Source organism: Arachis ipaensis, chromosome B5 (assembly GCF_059453495.1).
Source record: "Arachis ipaensis isolate K30076 ecotype BB chromosome B5, ASM5945349v1, whole genome shotgun sequence".
Classification (NCBI taxonomy): Eukaryota; Viridiplantae; Streptophyta; class Magnoliopsida; order Fabales; family Fabaceae; genus Arachis; species Arachis ipaensis.
In genome coordinates, this window is record NC_142440.1 from 17590817 (window position 1) to 17617932 (window position 27116).

General features: G+C 38.6%; 5 protein-coding genes across 5 annotated transcripts; all 5 read left to right on the forward strand.

The window, feature by feature from the left end:
* Positions 1 to 5331: 5331 nt before the first annotated feature.
* LOC107640260 (uncharacterized) lies at positions 5332 to 8834 on the forward strand. The gene is made up of 4 exons (XM_016343798.1): positions 5332 to 5411; positions 7166 to 7541; positions 7584 to 7691; positions 7776 to 8834. The coding sequence occupies exons 1-4, from the start codon at positions 5332 to 5334 to the stop codon at positions 8832 to 8834; spliced, it is 1623 nt and encodes a 540-aa protein (XP_016199284.1).
* A 39-nt stretch (positions 8835 to 8873) lies between these two features.
* Positions 8874 to 9371, forward strand: LOC148563489 (uncharacterized). Its single transcript, XM_088486827.1, has one exon. The coding sequence runs from the start codon at positions 8874 to 8876 to the stop codon at positions 9369 to 9371; it is 498 nt and encodes a 165-aa protein (XP_088342953.1).
* Positions 9372 to 12403: 3032 nt separating this feature from the next.
* On the forward strand, positions 12404 to 15029 carry SCL3 (scarecrow-like 3). The gene has a single exon (XM_016346702.3). It carries the CDS (start codon positions 13239 to 13241, stop codon positions 14661 to 14663), a length of 1425 nt encoding a protein of 474 aa, XP_016202188.1. The 5' UTR covers positions 12404 to 13238; the 3' UTR covers positions 14664 to 15029.
* A 3362-nt stretch (positions 15030 to 18391) lies between these two features.
* On the forward strand, positions 18392 to 23707 carry ALB1 (ALBINA 1). The gene is made up of 14 exons (XM_016346703.3): positions 18392 to 18883; positions 18995 to 19079; positions 19177 to 19493; positions 19670 to 19793; positions 20160 to 20252; positions 20725 to 20820; positions 20918 to 21052; positions 21225 to 21425; positions 21717 to 21872; positions 22054 to 22161; positions 22564 to 22698; positions 22866 to 23027; positions 23157 to 23277; positions 23369 to 23707. The coding sequence occupies exons 1-14, from the start codon at positions 18474 to 18476 to the stop codon at positions 23452 to 23454; spliced, it is 2229 nt and encodes a 742-aa protein (XP_016202189.1). The 5' UTR covers positions 18392 to 18473; the 3' UTR covers positions 23455 to 23707.
* Positions 23708 to 24709: 1002 nt separating this feature from the next.
* LOC107640261 (uncharacterized) lies at positions 24710 to 26181 on the forward strand. The gene is made up of 4 exons (XM_016343799.1): positions 24710 to 25174; positions 25265 to 25378; positions 25462 to 25707; positions 25858 to 26181. The coding sequence occupies exons 1-4, from the start codon at positions 24710 to 24712 to the stop codon at positions 26179 to 26181; spliced, it is 1149 nt and encodes a 382-aa protein (XP_016199285.1).
* The last annotated feature ends 935 nt before the right edge of the window (positions 26182 to 27116 follow it).

Genomic DNA, 27116 nt, shown 5'->3' on the forward strand with positions numbered 1-27116 from the left:
CCTTTTTCTTCATTTTCTTTCGTCTTCCTTTTGAAGTTTCTTCTTTCTGCTCTTTCATTTTTTTACTCGAACCCTTGGGCTCTTTCTCTTTGCTATTCTGCAGCGTCGTACTTGGGATTCTTCTTTATCTTCTTCACAAAGATTAGTTCTTTGCACCCTCTTTTCATTTTTACAGTATTTTCTTTATCTTTGCTTGATATACTGTACGTCGGAGAGGGGTCTTATATCCTTGATGCGTTTTTGTTATTTGTAGTAAGAAACTCTGGGATTTTTGCATTTTCTTTTTTTTTTTTTTTAACAAAAATCGTTTCTTTTACCGCCGTTGACTGCTTTTCTTGTTTGTTTTGAAAAAAGTGTCTTATCTTCGAGAGCTCTATTTTTTATGGTTTCTTTTTCCTTGTAAGTTTTATCACTTTTATATACACTTCTTCATTACTGAAAAATGTCTTCTCATATCCCTGAGACTCTCTTGAGATGGGTAGATGCCTCTATTCTTTCTGAAAGCTCTGTAATGGATAACGTTTTTATAACCAAACTCCGAAAACACCATAAAATCTATAGCTTTGATGCTGATGAACCTAAGTATGCGTTAGTAGCACCAGACCCTGAGGATCGGGTTTGCTGTGGGAGGACTGATGATTCTGACCCCACTTCTTTTTCATGTATGACTGCCTTTTCACCCGCTTGGGGGTTACTTTCTCTTTTTCCGACTTTGAGATAGAGGTTTTATCTCATTGCAGGGAGGTTCCTACCCAACTCCACCCCAATTCTTCGGGCTTCCTAAAAATATACCAACTCGTTAGCCAAGAGCTTGACTTCCCGACTTCTTTACGAATCTTTTTCTACCTTTTCCACCTGACTAAGCCTTTCAGTGCTTCAAATAGACAAAACAAACAATAGTGGGTGTCTTTCCGAGCTATTCAAGGTCGGAAAGTATTTTTCATTTTTGATGAATCATTCCATGATTTCAAAAAATTTTTCTTCAAGATCCAGGCTGTAGAGGGTCATCACCCTTCTTTTCTAAATGAAAATAACGAGCCCCGATTTTTTCTGTACTGGTTGGAGACCTCTCCTGTAGAGAAATATGGTCTAGCCGAATTGGATGAGGTAGATGAGGCCATTGTTGAATTTTTTCGAGCGGTTTAGGGGAGGGCTCCAAACCTGGATATCAAGAAATTTCTTCTTGGCTCTCCGAGTTTTGTGCGGACCGAACTAGGTAGTTTTTTGTTTATTTGTAGCTAATTTTGATAACTTCCGACTTGTATTTATTCCAACTTGTATACTAATCAACTTTGTTCTTTCTTTCAGAAATGGTGAAAAGTGGGTCCAGCGCTGCTAACCAGAAGGTGCAGGAGGTGAAGAGGAAGGCCCACGCTCGAGCTGACGCCTAGAAAGTCGGAACTTCTAGCAATCTTCCCTCCCATAGGTCTGGTTTGGGGACCTCCTCTTCCAGGCCAATTTTGGTAAATCTTATTCCTACTCCTCCTCTTCCTCCTCCTACCCCTGTCCCCCTGGTTCAGCCCTCTCCAGAACCTGAGAAGAAAAAACGCAAGACCTCGGAGACCGATTCCTCTATTGCTGGGGAGGCCGGATTTGATGGTCCAAAATTCGCAAGGAAGCACATCCTTCCATATAGCCAATTTTATATGGATGATGCTTCCCTCTGAAACCATCTTCAAGTTCTGATTCGAGGGGGAATTCGGATAGCCGGGGTCTATACTTCTTTTCTTGATATTTTTGACAAGGCTCCCTTAAGTGCTTCTAAAAAATCCATATATGACCTTGAAGGGAGGATTGTCCTGTATCAAGAAGAGGAGAAGAGGCTGCAGGAGGAGAATGCCTGGTTGAAAGAAGAGCTTGCCCAACTCCAGGGGAGGGAGAAAAAATTAATGGGTCAATGTGCTATGGTTGAGGGGTTGAAGGAGAAGGCTGAGCAAAATTATGTTAGGCTCTTTTCAGATAATCTTGATCTGAAAAAACAGCTGGACCTGAATCGGGAGGCCTATCAGGCCTTGGAGGACTCCATTGTTGAGAGTTCTGAAGAGATGTTTAGGATGTTTAAGGAACAAGTCGGAGTGATTGCTCCCGACTTGGACCTTTCTCCCTTTCACCCTGATAAAGTGGTCGTCAATGGAGAGATAGTTTCTCCTCATCGTCCTGAGACCGACTCTGATTTGAAGACTCGTAGGCAGCGCATTATTGAATCTCCTCTTCATGAGGCTGAGCGGATGGAAGGGTTCTTGCCAAGTTCTTCTTCTAATCCAGGTGAAGTTCTGACCACTACCTCCAAAGAGATGCCTCCGACCCCTCTGACTTCCACGGCTGAAGCTCCGACTTCCTCTCCTGGTGATGATTTGAACCCCCTTCTTGGTCCGAAGTGATTGAAGCTATTTTAAGGCCCAGCTTGTTGGTCTTTTTTATGAACTCTTTTTATATTTGTTTGTATACTTTGCTTGTAGTTCCTTGACATTTGGTCCTTTTTATAGGGCCTTTAACAACAATTTTTATTTCTGGTCCTTTTTGGACAGGACCTTTAACAAAGTAATCGTTTTACTGTTTATGTGATGACGATGCGTTTCTTTGAAAACTTTTGTTGAATGATTCAATGCCTTTACAAGGTTTTGTAAAAAACCTTTGTTTCGATCCTTGGACGGAAAGTTTTAACTATGTGAAGCTTTTTAAGCTTTTAAGTTCTGAGAAAACCTTTTTATGACAAACTTTCATCATTGATTCCCTAAAGAGTTTTCGCATCTCTTTGTTTTCCATTACTTTGACCTCGTACGCTCAATTTAGTTTTGCCAATTGAATTGTTTTTATAACTTAGGTTATTTTCGCAATGCATTTTGATCTGCTCGTGCTATCCGACTTGTAAGTCGTTAGCTATTTTACTTCCGAGCTTGTCATGATCGACTTTTATAACCTCTTTACATTGACTTGTACCTTGTCGCTTTATCTTGCCGACCATGTAGGTCAGTCAAACAGATTTTTGCGCTTTTCTGAGCTTAAGTCAGTGCGTATCATAGTAATGATAAATGGAAATTTTAAAGAGAAAAGTAAAGAGATAGAGAAAAGAGATATTATGACTAATGAAATGTGGTTTCATAAGGGTGCTTTTGCTACTAAGGGAACGACTTATGGCTTTTCTACCCCTAGCCCTTACTTTGATGCCTCGTTAAAACCCCCTTCATGAAAACCCTTTTTGGGAAACCATAAAGTCGGGAAAAAGAGTACATCAGGGAGTGAGGTTCGCTTCTAGCTGTAATATCTCTTCATATTGCAAGCGTGCCATGACTTCGAAAGTCCGGATCCCCATAGATCTAACACTTTATAATAGCCTTTTCCCAAGACCTCAACTATCTTGTAGGGTCCTTTCCAATTTGCAGCAAATTTTCCTTCGCCCGACTTGTTTGCACCGATATCATTTCGGATTAGGACCAAGTCGTCTGGGATGAAGCTTCTTCGAATGACCTTTTTATTGTATCTATTCGTCATCCTTTGCTTCAGCGCTGCTTCCCTTATATGGGCTTGTTCTCAGACTTCTGGGAGCAACTTGAGTTCTTCTTTGTGAGCTTGAACGTTATCGACCTCGTCGTAAAATCTCACCCTAGGACTTTGCTCATTTACTTCCACAAGGATCATAGCTTCTATGCCATAAGCAAGTCGAAAGGGTGTCTCTCTAGTAGTAAAATGAGGTGTAGTTCGGTAGGCCCGTAATACTTGGGGGAGCTCTTCAGCCCAAGCTTCCTTTGTTTCTTGAAGTCTTTTCTTAAGCCCTGCCAGTATAACTTTGTTGGCTGCCTCAGCTTGCCCATTTGCTTGGGGATGTTCTACTGAAATGAATTGGTGTTTTATCTTCATACTGGCTACCAGGTTCCTAAATGTGGAGTCGGTAAATTGAGTACCATTATTCATGGTGATGGAGTGGGGGACTCCAAACCTAGTAATGATATTCTTGTAAAGAAACTTCCGACTTCTCTGTGCCGTGATGGTAGCTAAAGGTTCTGCTTCAATCCATTTTGTGAAGTAATCTATCCCACTATGAGGTATTTTACTTGTCCATGCGCTTGAGGGAAAGGCCCGAGTAGGTCCAGTCCCCACTTTGCAAAGGGCCATGGAGAAGTTACACTAATGAGTTCTTCTGGGGGAGCGACGTAGAAATTTGCATGCATCTGGCATGGTTGTCACTTTCTTACGAAGTCGGCAGTTTCTTTTTGCAAGGTCAGCCAGAAGAATCCAGCTCGGACAATCTTTTTGGCTAAAGATCTCGCTCCCAGATGGTTTCGACAAATGCCACCATGTACTTAATCCAGAACTTCTTCCGTTTTTGAAGTTGGAACGCACTTCAACAATGGCGTAGATATCCCTCTTCTGTAAAGGACATTTCTCACCAAAGTGTAGTTCTGTGCTTTCCTCCGGATCTTCTTGGCCTCTTTTTGTTCCTCCGGTAAGATGTCGAATTTTAAGTATTCGACCAGAGGAGTCATCTGTCCGAGGTTCAATCTGGAAACTTCTAATACGTTTAGCTTGGTTTCTGCCTTCGTGACTGAGGGATCTTGGAGAATTTCTTGTATCAGACTTCTATTGTTTCCCCCTGGTTTGGTACTTGCTAACTTGGAGAGGGCGTCTGCTCTGCTATTAAATTCCCGAGTTATGTGTCTGACCTCGGTTTCAGGGAATGCCCAAGATACTCCATAGTTTTTTCTAAGTATCTTTTCATATTTGGGTCTTTGGCCTGATACTCTCCATTAATTTGAGAAGTCACGACTTGAGAGTCACTGAAGACTATTACTTTGGTTATTCCGACTTCTTTAGCTAACTTCAGTCCGGCTATTAGGACTTCATATTCTGCTTGATTGTTGGAGGTCGGGAACTCAAATTTCAAGGAGACTTCTATTTGAGTTTCTTTCTGGCTAGCCAGTATTATGCCTGTGTTGCTTCCAACTTTGTTGGAGGAGACATCCACGTACAACTCCCAAGTTATGGAGGTCTGCTCTTGGTCTCCTGCGTATTCGGACACGAAGTCGGTGAGGTATTGGGCTTTGATGGCAGTCCAAGTTTCGTACTTCAAGTCGAATTCAGATAGCTCTATAGCCCATTGAACCATTCTGCCCGCAACATTTGTTTTTTGAAGGATATGCCTCATGGGTTGGTTCGTTCAAACTCTCATGGTGTGAGATTGAAAATAAGGCCAAAGCCTTCTAGATGCTACTATTAAGGCGTATGCGAACTTTTCAAGTTTTTGATACTTTAGTTCGGGGGTCTTGTAGCACCTTGCTTGTGAAGTAGACAAGATGTTGTCTGACCTCATCTTCTTGTATTAAAGCTGTTGCCATGACCTTCTCTGCGACAGTTAAGTATAACACGAGTTCCTCACCAGTTTTTGGCCGGATAAGAATTGGAGGTTGGCTCAGGTACCTTTTGAACTCTTGAAATGCCTTCTCGCATTCAGGAGTCCATTCAAACTGACATCCTTTTCTTAGAAGGGAAAAAAGTGGTAAGGATCTTAATACTGATCTTGCCAAGAATCTGGATAAAGCTGCAAGTTGGCCATTCAACTGCTGGACCTCCTTTAAGCAGGTTAGACTATTCATTTTGAGGACCTCTCTACACTTGTCAGGGTTAGCTTCAATCCCCCTTTGTGTTAGCATGAATCCTAGCTACTTTCCAGCCTCTACTGCAAAAGTGCACTTATCGGGATTTAGTCTCATCCCGTGTGCTATTATGGTGGCGAAGACTTTCGAAAGGTCGTCTAGGAGGCAGGCGTCATCCTTGGTTTTCACCAGCATGTCGTCTACATACACCTCTATCAACTCTTTCAAGAATAAAGGATGGTTATGCATCATCAAAGGTGGAACTACTCTAATGTTGGTTATCTTTCTACTATAAATATTAAACACACTGACATCCTCAGGTATATTCAAAATCCAATCTACTAAAAACATACTTAAAGCCCTTGTTAACTTAAGTATCGGAGTCTCTTGCAGGTATCACCCCCACCTCCTCATGAGGAACTCGGACGATGATACCTCGACACCAGCACAAGTCCAATGCTACTTCAGAAGGACTCGACCTCACGTTCAGGCCCAATGTTTCGAGGGTTACATGAAACGGTGATTTGGGGCCTGAATGAGGTCCAAACTTTTGAAGCAACATCACTTGTGTTGATGCCGAGGTGCCACCATCCGATTTTTTCGTGAGAAAGCGGAGGGTGGTACCTGCAAGAGACTCCGATGCTTAACTTAGCAAGGGTTTTAAGCATGTTTTTAGTAGATTGAGTTCTGAATATAATTGAATATGTTAGTATATTTATAGTAGAAAGATAATCACCTTTAGAGTAGTTTCACCTTTGATGATGGATGATCGTTCCCTTATTCTTGAAAATTTGTTGAGATCTTCATTCTATATAAAGGGGAGAGATTGTAAAAGATATTTCAGGAATTCGTTGCTTGTTCAGATAAGTAGGGTAGAACTTCTCTTATTGCTAGAGGTCGAGTAAGTGGAGGAGGTCACCTTTTTTGTGTGGGCTCTTATTTTTTTTGGGCTTGGTTGAGTGTTTTTGGACTAGGATATGAATAATAACCATTTTAAAAATGTTATAATTAAATAATTTTAGACTATATTTTATTTATTTATGTAATTTACCCTAATATTATATTTAATATTTCAGAAATATGACACAATTTGTGGGGTAATGTACTTATATAAAATAAAAGAGAAAGACTTACCTGAATGCAACATTTGCAAAGTCCTTACGTGCATATCCTTTTTTATAATTATGTAAACCGTGGGAGCTAACCACGGTTTCGAAGTTACATATAAACCGTTGCAACCTGGCACGATTTATGAGTGAAAAAGAATGAACATAAACCGTGGAAGGTAACCACGGTTTAGGAAGGCGGAAATATGACCATAAACCCCTCTAACCTACCACGGTTTATGAAGGGTTTTTTAAACGCATAAATCCTTGTTGGCTTCCACGGTTTATGAGGAGAAGAATTCTATATATATATGAGCAAGATTCAAGCTGCTGAAGAGATCATTATCATACAGTGACAAGTGAGGAAGAGAGTTTTCTTGTGTTAGTGCATTGCTCTGAAAAAATTAAAAGAAGCAAAAAATATGGTGTGAAGTTCACTGACAGAGAATCATTGAGTGTATTCATCAGTTCATCAAGCACTTTGTCAGATGTAAAGAACAGCATCTTGCAGAAGCTTGGGGTATTTGGGAGCAAGTGGGTGAAGAAGCTATTCTACAAGATTCCAATCGCAGTTGTCTCGACCGGTGTTAAGTATGATACGTTTGTGCTAGCGGCTGATGAAGATATTAGGGTTCTGCTTCATTGTGTTAGGAGTTTTCCGGAGGTCAGAATACATGAGCTGTATGCGAAGTTGGAGGTTGGTGTCGATAGTTCTGGGACATCAACTCCAGTTCATAGCTCGACTGCCGCGGGCGGTGCGTCTAGTTCGATGCCTGCGGCCAGACCATCTGTTCCGCAGGTTGCATCCCCTTCCTTCGCGGCTGATTTAGATCGAACAGAGGCAGTTGGTTCTGTACTGTTGGAGAATCTTGGGGTCTGACATCAGGCATTTGAGGTGGACACCGGTGTTGGCATGATTCATGATGTTCAAGGCTTCGGAGAACCTGATCGAGTAGAGAATGCAATACGGGACGATGACTCTGACCAGAAGCCTGTAGATATCATTGGGGACAGCGATGATGACACAGGTGCCAATCCACATACACAACATGGGCCTTCAATTTCTGGCACATAGCAGTACCCTCCACACTTCTCCACTCTAAACTTGGAGGCTCTGGGTCAACAGGCGGACGGAGGTGCTACAGTTAGGGGTTTTTCTACAGAATTTCAGATTGGGCAATCATTCCAGAATAAAGATAAAGTTGTTCTGAGTGTGAAGGACTATAGCATCCGTCGAGGTGTTGAGTACAGAGTCTTGGAATCAGATCATCTGAAGTATCATGGAAAATGCAAGGAGTTCGGCAAGGGTTGTAGTTGGTTGATTCGCATAGCGCTTCGTGCACGAAAGGGCACTTGGGAGGTTAGGAGGTACAACGATCCGCACACTTGCTTGGCCACCTCTATTTCTAGTGATCACCGTCAGCTGGATTACCACGTTATCTGTGCGAGGATTTTTCTGTTGGTTAGGGCAGATGCTGCGGTTACGGTAAAGGTCTTGCAACAAGCAACAGAAGCCGATTACGGGTTCAGGCCTAGTTACAGGAAGGTTTGGATGGCAAAACAGAAGACAGTAGCACAAATATATGGAGATTGGGAAGAGTCGTATGCTGAGTTGCCACGTTGGATGCTAGGGGTACAGTCGACCATGGCTGGGACAGTCACTGTGTTGAAGACCTCTCCTGTTCGACTTGGGGATCAGGTCGATGAGTCAACGGTGTACTTTCATCATCTTTTCTGGACATTTCCACCCTGCATCGAGGCCTTTCGGCATTGCAAGCCCCTCGTGAGTATTGACGGTATCCACTTGTATGGCAAGTATGGAGGCACGTTACTGTTGGCGATAGCGCAGGATGGGAACTCGAACATCCTCTCGATAGGCTTCGCCGTTGTGGAGGGAAAAAATGCGGAGTCATGGTCATTCTTCTTGTCCAACCTACGATCGCATGTGACGCCGCAGGAGGGTATCCTTGTTATCTCTAACAGGCATAATGGCATCAAGGCTGCACTTGAGGCCCCCGAGAATGGTTGGCTGCCTCCACGTGCTTTTCGAGCGTACTGTCTTCGTCATGTGGCTGCGAATTTTAGCCTGAGCTTCAAAGGTAAAGATGCAAGGAGGATGCTGGTGAATGTTGCCTAGGTAAAAACTGAAGCAAAGTTTTATTACTGGTTTGACATCATGCGGACTGAGAATCCGGCCATGTGTGACTGGGCCAATCGGATGGAGTATGACAAGTGGACCCAACATGAGGATAGCGGTAGACGGTTTGGGCATATGACAACCAACATTAGTGAATGTGTGAATTTCGTGTTAAAGGAAACTCGCAACCTCCCAGTCACTTCGTTGGTTAAGTCAACTTACGGGAGGCTTGCTGAGCTATTCGTGGTCCGCAGACAAACAGCGGAGGCACAACTGGGATCTGGGCATGAATTTTGTCAGGCGTTGGTGAAGGCTATTGATCGGAACATAAGAGACTCCAGGTGCTTCACCGTCACATTATACGACAGGCACCAATCCGGGTACACGGTGGCTGAGACAACACCGACCGGAAACTTCTCGCTAGGTAGCTATCGAGTTTCCCTTAAGGATCACACATGCGATTGTGGCCACTTTCAGGCGCTCCATTATCCATATTGTCATGCCATTGCATGTTGCGCCCACTCGCGCATCGTATGACTGAGGTCTTCAACGTGTACAAGCAAGGGTTTGTTCTGCCTATCCCAGAAGGCCTATGGCCCCATATGCTGGCCCAACAGTCATTCCTGATCCTAACATGAGGCGTGCAAGGGAAGGACGTCTGAAGGCAACCAGGATTCACGGTAGCATGGATCAGTCTGTTGATAACCGCCCAAAGCGCTGTGGGCTCTGCCGTCAGCCTGGTCATACGCGGAGGAACTGTGACCAGCGAAGACATACTACTGCCGGTGATGGTTAGATGTTATGACGTTTATGATCTTGTTGTTGTTGTCTAAGTTGTATTAGGAATGCTTAATTTGAATAATATTAGGTCTTCAGTGAATGAATGTCGTTAGTTTGTTCACTGTATTAAGTTCGTCTGTTTAACTCCTTTTATTTTAGATGCTTAATTGAAACACTTTGGTATGCTTATGAATGAGCTTAATAGTTGTGACAAATGAGTTCATAACCATAGTTCCTAGAACATATATATCACACATACATGTCTAATACTACATAACAACAGTCTGAAACAGAAAACCCTAAAGATGCTACTAAGAACATAATGGAACATAGTTCCCACCAAATGTAAAAATGACACATAGCTAATCAAAATCCTCGATGGTGTCACTGTTGTCATCGTCGAAATGACCAAGCAGGTGACCTCCGGTGCCACACAAAGGAGGACGCCGTATCCTCCTTGGTCACTGAGCAGCCTCTCCTGCGGATGTCTGTGGCGAAACGGCGCTGAATGCTGATGCTGGGGTCCCTCCTAACGCGAACCATGGGTCAGATGGAGAAGCTGTAGGCTCATTCAGATCAACCAGCAACTGAGGCTGAACATCCTGACTCGGTGGCTTGTACTCGGCAAACTGGGAATGAACCTTAGGCATCTGTGGCCTATATAGGCACGTGCGTATATACGCATGGTCTCTTCACTAGCATCTGCTGGGAGAATCCGAAACCTCTCATGGAACCATGTGTAGCACACTGTCATCTGCTTGACTTTATTCTGCGGAGGTAACTCCCTAAATAACTCGCGAAACCACACCCATGCGGGTCTTCTGTTCTCCATCAGATTCTCAAAGTCAGTCAGGCACCCACTAACGGGCTCTCCATCGATGGGCAAACCCGCTGATAAGCCACATCTTGCAAAGTGATAGTGCACTCCCCAAACGGCATGTGAAAGGTGTTGGTCTCAGGACGCCACCTCTCAATGAATGCGCTAAGTAGAGACTCATCAACCCAGAACCACTAACTGTTCAGCGTAGCCAAGTGATACAAGCTCGCGGTCTCCAGATACGGTATAATCCGGTCGTGTAAAGGCATATTCTGTTGTCTCCTGACACCGCTAATAACCTTAGTAGGCTGCAAAATGTGAATAAGAAAATCCTCAACATACGACCAATACTAATAACAGCAAATATAATTTTAAAAAATTATTATACACCCACATTGGTTTTCTATTTTCTCTAATAATAGTGATAAAAATAACAAAATAATGGCAATAATAATAACGACAATAACAATATTTACTATGAAGGATAAGACTAACATTAATATGAATAATAATAACAATAGTACTAATAATAACAACAATAACAATAGTAACAATACCAACAGGAATAATAGTACTAACAACAACAATAATAATACTAACTACTCCCAATAATAATAATAATAATAATAATAATAATAATAATAATAATAATATTAATAACAATAACAAAAATAATAACAATAATAATAATAATACTAACAACTCATAATAATAATAATAATAATAATAATAATAATAATAATAATAATAACAATAATAATAATAAAGTTGTATAACTAACTTCTTGGTCGATGTATCCAGCCACATGCGCAACGCCATTTAATCGGTACATGCGAGTTTTGTCTTCCATAGCTTCACCACCCAACTGGTTCAAAACCTCAAAGCCTCCCCCTAAACCTCAAAGCTCCCCAGATTCTCTCTCAACCACCCAACTTCACAAAATTTCCTTACAACGGATAATGTATTTATAGTATTTCATGCATAAATCGTGGTAGATCACGGAATTTTATGCCCATAAATTTTTTTCATAAACCGTGGTGACCACCAACATTTTCTAGCACGCATTTTTTAAGCATAATTCGTAGTAGCCTATCGCAGTTTATGTTTACTTTTACATGCATGTAAACTGTGCCTGCTTACAGCGTTTTAAATATAAAATAAAAATCGTGATTACCCACTACAATTTCCATATAAACTAAATCAGGACATGCATATAAGTAACTACCAATTGTTGTATTTCGGTAAAGTTTTTTCTCTTTTATTTTAATCAAGTCATTTGCCCCAATTTGTGTGTGTATACTCCACATATAATAATAATCTGACAAAACATCAAATGAAAATGGTTGATTCGAATATACTATCAATGCATAAGGCTTAATTTTCGGTATCACTTAACTTTTATAGTTGTTATTCATTTTCGCTGATCTTCATACATTTTATTAGTAAAAGTTGATCTAGAATCCGGTTTTGGAGAATTTAATAACATTCCGATTCGATGGATAGCAGAATAGTTTATAGTTAAAAGACAATATAGTTATTTGGTTTGAGAGACAGGGCCACCTAACCAGCAAGTCAGGTGGCATGTTATTAGAGTATGGTAATTTCCTAAGGAATTGGCAATTTCTAAGAAGAAAAATGGAATTTAGCTTAGGGTATGTCCTAAAAATGCCACCTAAGAATCCACAAGTAGAGATAAATGTGCAATCTACTTTTGGAGGTATCCTTAACCCCCTTGTCTGTTTGTCTTAATTGAAGAAGATAATACCAATTGTATGGTCATTGCGTTTGAAAATAAAACAAAACCATGTTTTGGCATCACATTGGGAGGCTTTCTTGCTATTCTCACACTCTCACTCACAACCCACTAGGAAACAAAATTGAGGGCAATGTTTGTCTTTGCTAAGGCATGTTTGGATTGTTGTAACCTAAGGGAATATTAAAACCCCTTGGCCAGCCCCGATTCCCTATCCACCTAAGAACAAGACAAAAGAAAAAAACGTTTAAAGTTGGAAAAAGTTTTTAGGTCTTTAGAGAGAGAAAACGAACTAAAAGACAGAAACTGCCGAGAGAGAGAGCTTGGCACTCTCGCACACAAATTCCATATACTCCACTCAGCACTGAGGACTGAGTGAAGTTAATGACAAACAATACGATAAAGACAAACGCACCCTTCACGCATTGTCGACAAAACAACGTTGCCATGAACAAGTAACAACAACAACCTCTTCCTCCTTGAATCCTGAGCCCAAACTCCAACCCTTGAATTCCACTCCACTCCCCATTACCGGTTCATACTTTTCCAAGGGGCAAGCTTTGGAATTTTCGTGGGGCTTCGTCTCCATTCTTCTTCAATTACAAAACCCACCAACCGATTAGATTTTCCTTCTCTCCTTCTCGTAACTCTGCTAATGTGCTTTTTCCGTAGGGTTCCCTTTCCTCTGCTCTTTCTCCTTCACTTTCTCGGATGAAGCTTGAGCTTCCCAATCTGATCAACCTTTTCTACTTCTAATCTTTCTTTTTCTTTTGTTTTTATCTGGACCAGCAACCACCCTGCTTTGCGTGTGGGATCTGCACAACTTGACTGTGAAATCATCTTGATTATAATAACCATAGTTCCTTTCACCAACCGCTGTGCTTGCTTTTATATTTGTATATGCTTATTCGTTATGTGTTCTTTGGGTTCTTCAAGTTTATCCCTTGTTTTGTGTAACATGTGATGCTGATATATTAGAGCCTAAAACTAAAGCCTTTTTTGTTTGTGAGCGCTCTCTTTTCAATCATCGCTCTTTTTCTGTTGCTGTTGTTACATGGGATCAATGTTTCAAGAAGAAGGATCATCTTCTGTAACTTCGTCACCCCTTCAATTCTTCTCGATGATGTCACTGTCACCTAGCATAGGATCTCCATACACATGGCTAAGAGAGCTGAAATCAGAGGAAAGGGGATTGGCCTTGATCCATTTGTTGCTGACTTGTGCAAACCATGTGGCTGCTGGTAGTCTTGAGAATGCAAATGTAATGCTTGATCAAATTTCCCAGTTAGCTTCCCCTGATGGCGACACTATGCAAAGAATCGCCGCATACTTCAATGAAGCGCTGGCCGATAGGATACTCAAGACATGGCCTGGCCTCCACAGGGCCCTCAATTCCACCAGGATTGTCATGGTTTCGGAAGAAATTCTTGTCCAAAAGCTCTTTCTGGAGCTTTTTCCGTTCTTGAAGGTGTCATATATACTGACAAATCAGGCTATTGTTGAAGCAATGGAAGGAGAGAAAATGGTGCACATAATTGATCTCAATGCTGCCGAACCTGCGCAGTGGATTGCTCTCCTCCAAGTTTTTAGCGCACGCCCTGAAGGCCCTCCTCATCTGAGAATTACCGGGGTTCATCACCAAAAAGAGATTCTAGAGCAGATGGCTCACAAGCTTACTGAAGAAGCAGAAAAGTTGGATATCCCCTTCCAATTCCATCCTGTAGTCAGCAAATTAGAGAATCTTGATTTTGATAAGCTTCGCGTGAAAACCGGAGAAGCATTAGCAATAAGTTCTATTCTGCAATTGCATTCCCTTTTAGGCCTGGATGATGAGGCCTTGCGAAGAAGATCTCCTCTTTTGTCGAAAAACTCGAACGGAATTCACCTGCAGAAAGCCTTGCTGATGAATCAAAGCACATTAGGTGATTTGCTTGAGAAAGATACAGTGAATGGCTACAGTCCAAGTCCTGACTCGGCCTCATCCTCGCCGGTTTCTTTAACAGCTTCAATGACTGCAGAGAGCTTTCTCAATGCCCTATGGGGATTATCACCAAAAGTGATGATTGTGACAGAACAAGACTCTAATCATAATGGTTCAACCCTGATGGAGAGAGTACTAGAAGCTCTGTATTCTTATGCAGCATTGTTCGATTGTTTGGAATCCACTGTCTCTAGGACATCAGTGGAGAGATTAAAGGTGGAGAAGATGCTTTTTGGTGAAGAAATCAAGAATATCATTGCTTGTGAGGGAGCTGAAAGAAGGGAAAGACATGAAAAGCTAGATAAGTGGATCCAGAGACTGGATTTGTCCGGGTTTGGCAATGTGCCGTTGAGCTATTACGGCATGTTGCAGGCGCGGAGATTCCTGCAGAGCTGTGGTTGTGAGGGATACAAGATGAGGGATGAGAATGGTTGTGTAGTAATTTGCTGGCAGGATAGACCTTTGTTTTCAATATCTGCTTGGAGATCTAGGAAGTGAGAACTAAGAACAAGCCAGACAATGATTCAAAGACAACAAAATTAGAGTCTTAAGCTTTATATTTTGTTTTGTTTTATTTTTCTTTGTTGGTATGGAAGAGACTTTGCCAATATGGTAAGGCAAGTCATCAAAATTAGCTTAGAGATAGTCCTATTTCCCAGTTAAACTCCATCATGAGGAGGAAAGAAAAAGTGGGAATACAGAGAAAGTTGTGAGGGAATGAAGAACTTGTTCTTTTTTTTTTCTTTCTTTTTTTCTGGTTCTGTTCATCAGTGTTTCAATGCTGCTCATTTTTATTTTTCTTGAACTCTTATACCCTAACTTGTATCTGCCATTTGGTGTGTATATTATAAGCTATTTCTCTCATTTACTTGTTCAGTGTTAGTTGAAGACATAAATTGATTCTCTTTGTCCCCAACCGCTAGTACTTCAGATGACAATGGAGTTGAAAACTTGTGTTTTGTATTTGTAAGATCTAACCTATTTTATTTTGTTTGATTTTCGTTTGAACTATATTACACATTGTTGTACTATGATAGTATGATTCACATTATTGTGTTGAACTCTAAATTATTGTGTTGAACTCTAAAAAGAAAAAAAGAAAAAAAAAAAAACTGGATTCTTCAAAGCAAAAGAAAAACACAGGCCACATAACATAAGAGAAAGACAAAGCCATGTTTGTCATTCGGTAAAGTTGGCAAGTTTCCTTTCTAAATCTTAATCTTAATAATGGATAAATACAAACTATTTTTAGTTTGCCGTTTTGGTCACGGTTGCTATTTTCGAATGACATGTTTGAAAAGAAGTGAAGTTAAATGTTAATGTCTTGCAATTTTAGTACAATCATAGCATCTTGTTCCAATTCATGTTCTATCACATTTTATTTAAACATATCTATTTATATAAATTTGATTGGACTGGTTATTCTTTATTGGAAAGTCCTCAATGAGAATCCACTAGAGGAAGAACATGATATTCCCTATCTTATGCTGGAGGATTTAATTCATCTTTAATTTTTTTTTAATTATCTAATTGTTATTAGTTGGGAATTGAACTCGGTTGTAGCATTTTATTTTTATGTTATGGTATTATTACTTTAGAATATGCGAAAAATGTGTACCAAATTCCGGGGAAGAGAAAATATACAAAATTTAGTTTTTATAAATATTTTATTTTGTTATTTTCCAAAGTTCCAAATTGGCAATTCGCACGTAGACCTTTTGTATTTACTATTTTATTAAATTCTGCCCAGCATGTAATCAGTAAAAGAAAAGTGAGTAATTCTACACCATTGGATGAAATTTCACACCATTAAAAATATTATTGATGACTATTTAATGGTTACAAATTACAAAAGTTGTTGGCCCCTAACACTCCTCATTGGCACAATTTGCGAAATGGATCCTTTTAATTTTTTTTAACAATTGAGAGAGTAAAGTGTGATTTTTCACCATTAATTGTTATAAGTGGGACCAAAAGAAAACATGAGAGAGAATACATCCAAGGATTATAGATCACACTTTATTGCCTCAATTTTTTTCAATAATTGAAAAGATCCATTCCCCACAATTTGTTGCATCATATGTGTGGTCAAGTTTTTTTATTAATTATATAATATTCGAGCGAAACAAAAAATCCGAACATTCATCATTTGCTTTCTTCCCCGAGTAGCGAATAAATACACAATTTTCGTTTTTTTTTTTATTTTTATTTTGGATCTACAAACACACTCACACACACTAACCTAGCTAGTACTGTTAGAATTTGAATTTGGTGTGGTTTAGTTTGAGGCAAACACCTTTGCCATTGCATCATATGCCTCAGCCACCACAATTTCCGTTTTGAAAACAGCTCTTAAGCATTTGGACTTTGCCAAAAAAAAAAAAACATTTGATGTAAGTAATAATTTATTTAATATAATAAAAAAGTAAGAACTATATGATGATTAAAATTCTTTTAAAGCTAAAGTATTGTTTTAACTATCTTAGTTTTTAAGGTTTGTGTTAAGTCTCGATTTAATTTTTAATGTTTGGAACGTTTTATTTTTGTTCTGAATATTTTTTTTATTGTGGTCATCTAGGTAAACTTTAAATTTTTTTTTAAAATATCCTTTATTTTATTATAATTTTTTTTAAATAATGACAAAAGTTATAATTATAGTAGTCACTATAGTTGTTCTAGTAATTTAAGAACGAAAATTATAAAATAATAAAAAATGAAAAAAAATTAATTTTAACTATAAAACTAAAATAAAATATTTTGAATGAAAATAAGTGTGTGTTTGGAGTAAACGAGAGTTTGCATAGAATTGATTTTGCAAACTTGATTTTGATGAAAAGTAAGTTTGTATTAACGTGATTTATGTTTGACAATCTTTATATTAAAATGGATTATAATAAAATAAATGTTGTTTGGATTTTGCTACTCAAAATCACTTTTAGAGAAAAAATTACTAAAAGAGACATCAATTTAAATACTTTTTTTTTATATTATCCTATCATTTTACTTTAGATATTTGAATAGATCTTAGTAATTCATTTTATAATAAAAATATTTATCATATAAATAAATATTATTATTTTATAATAATAAAATAATATCTATCTTTTGAGAAAAAAATACAATAAAAAATAAAATTATAAAAGAGAGTACGTACTATACATTCTATAATGTCAAACAAAAAGAAAATGTTCTATAATCTTTTTAGTACTTTATTACTCTTTAATTTATATCATTTTGGAATATACATTTTTATTATTTATGACTCTTTTGTTACTTATATTTAGTATATAATAAAAAATAAAATAAAATACAATAAAAACAAAAAAAAAAGAAAAAAATTTCATATCAAACATAGTATATAATAATTACAACCAACAACATGTATCATATGAACAAAAAAATTACAATAAGAAGTAAATAAAATTGATATGAATAAAATAAAATAAAAAAATAAAAAATTTTATACACAACATAAATATAGTACAATAAAGGATAGAAAAAAAGGAATTTATATAAACAAAAAATAATAAAAATTAATAAAAATAAGAATTTATATCAACAATAGTTGTCATATGAATAAAAAAGTACAATAAAAATATAATAGAGCACTAAAAAAATAACATCAAAATACTAAAAAAATAATATAAAAAATATTTATCGTATAAATAAAAAAATACAATAAAAAATATAAAAATCAAAATATAAAAGAGAATACTAAAAATAATAAAAAACAATTAAATTTTTTATCTTAGCAGTGATTGAAACAGATCTAAAAAATTTTGATAGAAAAAAAAAATTCAAAACAAAGAACATACACAACAAATAAACGAAGAACTACTGTGAAAGTTATGGTTACTTGCATCTTTTTTATAGAAGAGAATAGAGGGTAGGATTGGTAGAAACAGAATAAATTTTTCACTTAATTACTCCAACGACAATCAACTTTCTCAACGTGAACGCAGAAGCAAGAAATTTTAGCTTCACGTGAACGTACGTTCAGAGATAAAAGCACTTCTGGGTTTAGAGTTCTAACAAATTGCCAAACATAAAAGTGAGACGTTCAAAACACTCAAACGGGCTTCTCTCTTCTCCAACGTGAATCCCAAACACACCCTAATACATTACATAAAATTACGATGTTAGGGTGTGTTTGTTTTTAGTTTTTACGTTCAAGCACGTTAGAGGATAAACCTACCAGTAATTTATTTATTTTTTAACTTATTGAGAGAGAGAGAGAGAGAGGTAGCTATTGGGAGAGAACAAACGGATAAGAGAGTTGATGATAGTCAGAGTCTCTGAAGAACAGCAATGGGTTTCGCACTGTCATTCACTCTAGCAGCTCCAACCTTCTCGAATGTTCCTACTCTTCAATCTCGCTCTCCTCTCTATTGCGCTCTGAGATTCGGTTCAAATAATTCGCGCATTCAGAGGATCCGTTCTGAATCCCAAAATGGAGCTGTTGTCGCTGCAGAGAGTGAAATTCCAGAGTCTTCTAATTACGGAAGACACTACTTCCCACTCGCCGCCGTTGTTGGCCAAGATGCTATCAAAACTGCTCTGTTGCTTGGCGCCATTGACCCTGCCATTGGTGGAATTGCCATTTCTGGTAGGCGTGGAACCGCCAAAACTGTCATGGCACGTGGATTGCACGCGGTCCTCCCACCTATTGAAGTTGTCCTTGGTTCCATTGCAAATGCTGATCCATCTTCCCCTCAAGAGTAAGCTCACTCACCTTCATTTTGCTAGATTCGATGTCGACTATAGTAGCAATTTTATCAATCATAATCCTGATAGGAACTAGGAAGTTGTAACAGTATTTGTAATTGTAGGTGGGAAGATGGTCTTGACCAGCGCGTGGAATATGATTCCGATGGAAATGTTAAAACTCGTATTGTAAAGTCTCCCTTTGTGCAGGTAGTGTCAATAATCCAGCATTCATTTTCTGTTAACTGTATATGGGAGAGTTATTTTTCTATTGAAGAAAATCCTCATGTATTCATTTATATCTTAGATTCCTCTTGGAGTCACAGAGGACAGACTCATTGGATCGGTTGATGTTGAGGAGTCTGTGAAAACAGGCACAACTGTTTTCCAGCCTGGCCTACTAGCGGAAGCTCATAGAGGTGTTTTATATGTTGATGAGATCAATCTTTTGGATGAGGGTATTAGTAATTTGCTCCTTAATGTACTGACTGAAGGAGTCAATATTGTCGAACGCGAGGGAATCAGCTTCAAGCACCCCTGCAGGCCCCTCTTGATTGCTACCTACAATCCAGAAGAGGGTGCTGTTCGTGAACATCTATTAGATCGTGTAGCAATTAATTTGAGGTACTGATTGCTTTGACACCCCCCTTTTCTTTCTTCATGGTCTCTTTTGTTTGCTGAGGGAGGTCCAAGACCTAGGGTGGGGATGTCAAGAGTGTACTAAATTATTTCCTCGAACATGGAATTCTTTTCCACATCTTGACCAGCTATCTTATTTCTAACTACGCACCCATCTGCAGCGCAGATCTTCCAATGAGTTTTGAAGAACGCGTTGCTGCTGTTGGAATTGCTACAGAATTTCAGGAAAAGAGTAGCCAAGTGTTTAAAATGGTCGAAGAGGAAACAGACAGTGCAAAAACTCAGGTATTTCTAGGAGGGAAAATGAAGAGAATAAATAAGAGTAGCCTTAGGACTGATATATGAACTTAGGAAATGAAAACACCTAAAAGTGATGTTATACTACTACTATAGTTTTTCTGGCGGGGCTATAACTAAAATGACATTTTCTCAAAACTGATAATGTCAAGAACTCAAGATTGATAGGCAGAAGCCATAGGCATTTATCAGAAAACTTTGCTTTTTAAGGCGGAGATATGTATATTCTACAACCAAACAACTGAATTTACAAAATTTATTGGCCCTTGTTCTTTTTAAGGTTTGTTGATATTAGCTTTTATCTGTAGGTTGTCAATTAAATGTTATAGTATTTGCAATATTTTCCTACTGCAGATCATCTTGGCTAGGGAGTATCTAAAGGATGTTTCCATTAGCAGAGAACAATTGAAGTACCTGGTTTTCGAAGCTTTACGAGGTGGTTGCCAGGTTAAATCTCTATAACCTGTTAAATTTCAGCACAAATTTTTTATATATTTGATGTGTCGCAGGAGATATCCAGAAGTTATTTGAACTGATCGTGATTACTTTGATCCTATATTGATTTCATTTCAGAACATTTTGTCCCTTGAGGGTGGTAACTGATTCTTCTGTCTTGTGAAATACATTAGCATGGAAGTCTCATTCTTTTGTTATTTGCAGATAAATACATCCTTCAAATTTTTTGCTACAGTTTTTAAAGATACAGAAGTAGTTGAACTTTTGCTTCAATAAGAGATAAAACTTTAAAAAGAATGTTGAAGCATTCTGACATCTTGTTTTGTCATCTACAAATATACTTAATTCAATAGAGAGAGAGAAAAAAAAATTGCTCTGTGATCACAGTAGTTATACCAAGCCATTTTTTTGAAAGCCCTCATCATATGGATTGATCATTTTAAATAGTTATTATGAACAACAGGGGCACAGAGCTGAGCTATATGCTGCTCGTGTTGCAAAGTGCTTAGCTGCTCTGGAGGGACGTGATAAGGTTTATGTGGATGACCTGAAAAAAGCTGTAAGCTTTCTTTAAGTGCAAGTTTCGCACATCAATGTTACTTTCTAAAATAAACAGTCTTTCTGATAAATTATTTAACATTTCTTTTTTGATACAGGTTGAACTGGTTATTCTTCCCCGGTCAATTGTTAGTGAGAACCCACCAGAGCAGCAAAATCAGCAGCCTCCCCCTCCACCTCCTCCTCCCCAAAACCAAGAAGGCGATGAACAGAATGAAGAGGAAGAACAAGAGGTTGAGTAAAGCATCTTTCAAGTCAACAAAACTTTGATTACAATATGTTTTTGAAAGCAATAGATGTTGGCCAGAAAATATATTAGCCATTCCTGTTCAGTGGGTTTCCTAATTCTTTTAGTATCCACCTTGCTGTTCTTATACAATTTTAAATATTTTTCATTCTGCACAGGATGAAAATGATAAAGAGAATGAGCAGCAGCAAGAGCAATTACCCGAAGAGTTTATCTTTGATGCTGAAGGTGGCTTGGTAGATGAGAAACTTCTCTTCTTTGCCCAACAAGCTCAGAGACGCCGTGGGAGGGCTGGAAGGGCAAAGAATGTCATATTTTCAGAGGATAGAGGCCGGTACATCAAGCCAATGCTTCCAAAGGTCAGCTACTCCAAAAGTCATTCATTTTTCCTACAATCAAAAAAGATAATATCAAATATCTGTCTGATTTGCAGGTGTTTCTAATTTTTTCTTGGAACATTGATGAATGCCTTTAGGTTATATAATTTAATGATTTGATTAGTTTGTAAACTGTATTGGGTTGCATTTGTATCATTTTATTCTAGTTTGACTATATTTTTGCTAAAAAGTAATTGAATCAAGATTACTTCTTTTCATTACAACCTTATATTTGATATGCTTTTTTTCCACAAATGTCATTACCATTTGCAGGGCCCTGTAAAGAGATTAGCAGTTGATGCAACCCTTAGAGCTGCTGCACCTTACCAAAAGTTGCGGAGGGCAAAAGACTCTGAAAGTCGTAGAAAAGTATTTGTTGAGAAAACTGACATGAGGGCGAAGAGAATGGCGCGAAAAGCTGGAGCTTTGGTATGTATATCTACATTTGAAGTATTTTACTATAAAGTAAAAAGTAATCATTTTAGATAATTGCACTTTGCATACTCTAATATGGATAATCTAAATCAAAAGTAGTCTGAAGTGAAGTTTGTTATGGTAAGCTTTTATACAAGCTTTTGTTTCCTTAGTCTAAAATCTATAATTACTGCAGGTGATATTTGTAGTTGACGCAAGTGGAAGCATGGCATTGAACAGGATGCAGAATGCGAAAGGTGCAGCACTTAAACTTCTGGCTGAAAGTTATACAAGCAGGGATCAGGTGAGCAGGTCTCATGTTTTTAACGTTGAAGAGGAATCTCTTTATAATTTAATGGTGAATGAAAATGAAGCATCAAAATATGCAGAAAGTACATGTGCTCCCTATCCTGTAGGTTTTATATACAAGGTCCCAAATATGGGATAATGATATTGCAATACTTTGAACACAGAATACTTTTAGAAGAAAACATTTAAGTTGCCTGTATGATTCAACTGGTGCAGCTAAATTTAATATATATTAGTTTAAAATTTATGGCACATCAAAGAATATATGTGCCGGACTTAACAGAAAAACATGTTTCCTTTTTCTGTTTGTTCAATAACATGCTAATTTTTATTCCAAAGAAACAAAAAAAGGGATCCCTTGACTAATAAATAATGGTTATTTGCTCTTGATACATAGGTATCTATAATTCCCTTCCGTGGAGATGCAGCTGAAGTTCTCTTGCCACCTTCGAGATCAATTGCAATGGCAAGGAAACGGCTTGAAAGGCTTCCATGTGGTGGAGGTTCACCTCTTGCCCATGGCCTTACCACGGTATGCAAATCATGCCTGCTTAGTACAGTAAAATGTCATAACACTGCCACATAATTGATTCATGTTGTAAAGATTAAACAATGCCTTAGTGTTATGACATACTATGATGCTTTAACGTTCATCTAAATCTTCTTAAGCCTGATGTTCCTTTTATGGTAAATCTTTAGGCTGTTAGGGTTGGATTAAATGCCGAAAAAAGTGGTGATGTTGGGCGTGTGATGATTGTTGCAATCACTGATGGCAGAGCAAACATATCCCTAAAAAGATCAACTGACCCGGAAGCTGCTGCTGCCTCTGATGCCCCCAAACCTTCAGCTCAAGATTTGAAGGTACGGAATGAGGATATGACCAACAATTTCAACTTCCTATTTTACCTTTCTTGCTAGTCCCTAAAAGAATTCTGTTGGTTCCACCTTGTCTTGCTCTAAAACTGATCGTTAACTTTGTTTTGTATAAAGGATGAAATTCTTGAGGTGGCTGGGAAAATCTACAAAGCCGGAATGTCGCTCCTTGTCATCGACACCGAAAATAAGTTTGTCTCAACGGGTTTCGCCAAGGAAATTGCTAGAGTTGCCCAAGGTTTGTGAAATTGTACAAAGTTGCTGAATCAATTCATTTCTCAAATCTCTGCATTAATAATAAATTAAAAAAACAACCCTCTATACTGCAGGGAAGTATTATTATTTGCCAAATGCTTCAGACGCTGTTATCTCATCGGCAACAAAGGATGCTTTATCAGCGTTGAAGAATTCATGAAGCTCTGAGAACTAAGTAGCCATTAGCCAAGCTCGACCCATATTTCTTTTATCTGTTTTGCTCCACCTTAATGTAAATTGTGTATCATGCAATGATCTATCATCTTTTTAAGTCCAAGGAAGTATCTTAATAACGGTTTCCGCTCTATCTGTTTATAAGTATAATTATTGGTATCTTCCAAATGAGAAATGTACAAATGCAGATTTGAGATTTCTTGTCCCCATGTAAATTATAAAGGAAGTTTACAAGTGAAGAAGTGAAGTGCAAGTGTGCAACCGTTTTTGCATGCAACGCACCAAGTGTGAAACATTGAGGAAGGTTGTGCATTGAGGGTAAGTGTGGGAGGAAGAAGAATACAGTGAAGGGTTAGGTGTGAAGGGTTAGGTGTGAAGGGTTAGGTTTCAGTGAAGGGTTAGGGTTTCAGAGAGAGAGGAAGGAAAAATGGTTCGTGATTTTACCAAAACTGAAGAACATATTATTGAATATCTGGATCATCCTCAATCGATAAGTATTTTTTTTTTATTTTATGATGAATAAATAAATATATTTATTTGTATTTTATGTATTTGTGCTTTAACTAATAATTTTATTATTATTATTATTATTATTATTATTATTATTGTTATTATTATTGTTATTATCATTTGTGTTTTCATTGTATTTGAGTAATTATCATTATGATTAAGTCTCTGAAAAAAAATTATTACTGTGATTAGTATATTGTTAATTTTTATAATACTGTTTAATAATTTTTTATTATTTTTTAATAATTTATTATTATTTTTATGATAATTATAATACTATTTATAAAATTATCATTATCTTGTTCTTATTATTATTTTTTAATATAATAATAAGGACAAAATGTACGATTAAACCAAATGGAGGATCAAATTACACAATTCTACCAAATTTAAAAACGTTACCTGGATTTCTCAAAAGCACCTTATGTAATTCGAATGAGCCCCATTCGAATTAGAAAAACCAAAAGTAATTCGAATTAGACCAATTCGAATTAGTAGTGATGCTTGTAATTCAAATTATGCATGCATGTAGTGTTAGGATAGTTCGAATCAGAGTGATTCAAATTATGCATGCAAGGAGGGCTTTAGTAATTCGAATGAGTCTGTTTCGATTTATATATATATATATATATATATATATATAATTCGAAATTGACTGCTTCGAATTATCAAGCCCCCGACGTGTATAAATATGGTGTGAACGTGAATTCCTCCCATTAGAGTGAAACACAATGGTTAGTGAGGAAAGTTTTTTAGTGTTGGTGCACTATAGAGGGTTAATTAAGAAAAAAACACGTTCTGGTATTAAGTTTACTCACAAGGATCCCCTCAGTATTTTTCTGAAACCTACAACGAGCTTCGCTGACTTCCTGAATTCTATAATACAGAAACTGGGGTTACAACGTGTGAAACGGGTTGCGAAGTTATTTTATCGCATTCCGATCTCAGTTCTGCGAGATGATGTGAAATACGATTTGTTTGTCATAGGGAGTGACAAGGATTTGGAGGTTCTATTCCATTGTCGTCGGCAGTTTCCCGAGGTCAAGACACCTGAGCTGTTGGCAAAGCTTGTAGATGTGCTCTTTAGTTCAGGTGGTTCAAACTGGAATACCCAAACTCCAACAACGACAGCCTGTTCTAGTTCGAGACCTATTGGTGCATCTTCATCCGTGCCTGTGATTGCACCTCAGGAAGTGGTGATTGCCTCCCCGTCCTTCGTAGTTGATCTCAACCGCAGTGGTGACGAAAAAATTGGTATTATTGATAGGGCGCCGGTTTCATTATAGCGTGGGACACCAGATGGTATAGACGATGCATTGTCGGATGATGATGACACTGATGATGTGGAGCCGGACATCATTGCCGATGATAGCGGTTATGACATAGTAGCGAGTAATTCAGTTAGGGCTGATGGAGCATCCAGCTCAGGGACTCAGTAGTACCCCCTGCACTTTTCATCTTTGGACTTGGATGCCATGAGCAGGAGGGGATTCCTGGCAAACCTATTGGATTTGGTGCCAAAGATACTCAGGGTACCGGAGGTCTATCAAAGTTTCAGGATAAAGAGGAGGCCATGTTAAGCGTGAAGACATATAGCATCCGACTCGGGGTACAGTACAAAGTGGTCGAGTCCGATTATCGCAAGTACCTTGGGAAGTGTACGGAATTTGGCAACGGGTGCACATGGTTGATTAGGATCAGTCTCTACTGGCGTAGAGGTATTTGGGAGGTAAAACGGTACAATGGACCTTATACTTGTCTGGCCACGTCGATCTCGAGCGATCACAAGAGTCTTATTATCATGTGATCTCGGCCTACATCCTGCCAATGGTTAGAGCTGATGCAGCCGTCTGTATCAAGGTACTTCTGAATGCGACAGAGGCATATTTCGTGTTTAGGCCGACTTATAGGAGGGTTTGGTTGTCCCAATACGAGCTCTTCGCTCAACACGACGCCTATCTGGAACATCATCCACCCAATCTATGTCAGGAACTCGACCTGCACCTCGTTGAGTCGCCTCGACCGGAATAGGAACGGCCCTGGGGTTACCGAGAAAGAGCTCAGGTCACAGGAATCTCCTGCCATGCTGGCTCCACCAATCCAGAAACTCATGCTACGGACCTGGGTCTGGCACAACATCAAACCTAAGCACATGATCTGCCCAGTTGTCCGAATGAAGGTGCCAAAACTGCAAGCTGTATGAGAATCAACGATCACCACCTCTGCCATCCTTCAACATCAAAAAGTCGATGTCTAGTGCGGCTCGGGGTCGAGGCTGTACTCCACCAAACTGCGGTAGCACCCGATCTATCTGGTGCCACTTTATGACAGCAAAATATATTAACGCTGTCACAAACCTTTATAACGCCGTATGCTGAGGCTCCAATATCTCCGGATGCACAACTTGAACTACGTCATGAGAGCTATACGGCATCCAAATAAACTGTGAATAGAAAAAGTTATGAAACGTCATCATTGATTATACAGCGTTGCTAATCTAAGAGAGATTTTAATTATAAGGAGTGGTTGAAATACTCACATCCCCGGCCTGTAAGAGATCTATCCTGAGCCTCCAACTCGCAGCTCGAGGTCCCTTCTCGCTCGCTATAGGGTTGTGACCTGACCACCTGCAACCCACACCCAGTTTATCACTAAATGAAGCTAAAACCAAATAATAGAATAGAAAAATTATGAATAGGATAAAATAATAGCATATAATGAACCTAACACCTAATAATTATGACAAATAAAGCATTTGAATATAATAGTACCTCGAGGCCAAAGGCCAGCCGAACGTATCTATCCAGTGGGTCTGAATCCAGAAAACTGCCAGAAGATCCATGACTGAAGTAGCTGTAACGATCTAGCTAACTTCACTACGTGTTTGTTCGCCACGCGGCACATGCACCGGTATAACCACGAGAGAGAAACTGTACCCACCCATGTCCTCAAACCTGGCTACGTATGGCAGCCACCTAATGTGAATGCGAGTACCAGACTTATCACTAAATAGTTGAGTCTCCAACAGTATCATGATATAGGCCCGAGCATACCTCCTAACAGTGGGTTCATTGGCTCTATAAGGAAGCTCTCCGAATGTCTCTTGGAACCAGCTGCAGTTCATTGCGAACTTCTGGA

What these genes read in the sequence shown, in the direction of transcription:
- LOC107640260 (XM_016343798.1), top strand. Translation starts at nt 5,332, where the DNA reads ATGACCTTCTCTGCGACAGTTAAGTATAACACGAGTTCCTCACCAGTT. An exon ending in ATTTAGATCGAACAGAGGCA is followed by an intron (nt 7,542 to 7,583) that starts GTTGGTTCTGTA and finishes GTCTGACATCAG; the next exon opens with GCATTTGAGGTGGACACCGG. An exon ending in ATGACTCTGACCAGAAGCCT is followed by an intron (nt 7,692 to 7,775) that starts GTAGATATCATT and finishes GGCACATAGCAG; the next exon opens with TACCCTCCACACTTCTCCAC.
- SCL3 (XM_016346702.3), top strand. Translation starts at nt 13,239, where the DNA reads ATGGGATCAATGTTTCAAGAAGAAGGATCATCTTCTGTAACTTCGTCA.
- ALB1 (XM_016346703.3), top strand. Translation starts at nt 18,474, where the DNA reads ATGGGTTTCGCACTGTCATTCACTCTAGCAGCTCCAACCTTCTCGAAT. An exon ending in CGTGTAGCAATTAATTTGAG is followed by an intron (nt 19,494 to 19,669) that starts GTACTGATTGCT and finishes ACCCATCTGCAG; the next exon opens with CGCAGATCTTCCAATGAGTT. An exon ending in TGGATGACCTGAAAAAAGCT is followed by an intron (nt 20,821 to 20,917) that starts GTAAGCTTTCTT and finishes TTTTTGATACAG; the next exon opens with GTTGAACTGGTTATTCTTCC.
- LOC148563489 (XM_088486827.1), top strand. Translation starts at nt 8,874, where the DNA reads ATGCGGACTGAGAATCCGGCCATGTGTGACTGGGCCAATCGGATGGAG.
- LOC107640261 (XM_016343799.1), top strand. Translation starts at nt 24,710, where the DNA reads ATGGTTAGTGAGGAAAGTTTTTTAGTGTTGGTGCACTATAGAGGGTTA. An exon ending in ACATAGTAGCGAGTAATTCA is followed by an intron (nt 25,379 to 25,461) that starts GTTAGGGCTGAT and finishes TGCCATGAGCAG; the next exon opens with GAGGGGATTCCTGGCAAACC. An exon ending in GGCGTAGAGGTATTTGGGAG is followed by an intron (nt 25,708 to 25,857) that starts GTAAAACGGTAC and finishes TGAATGCGACAG; the next exon opens with AGGCATATTTCGTGTTTAGG.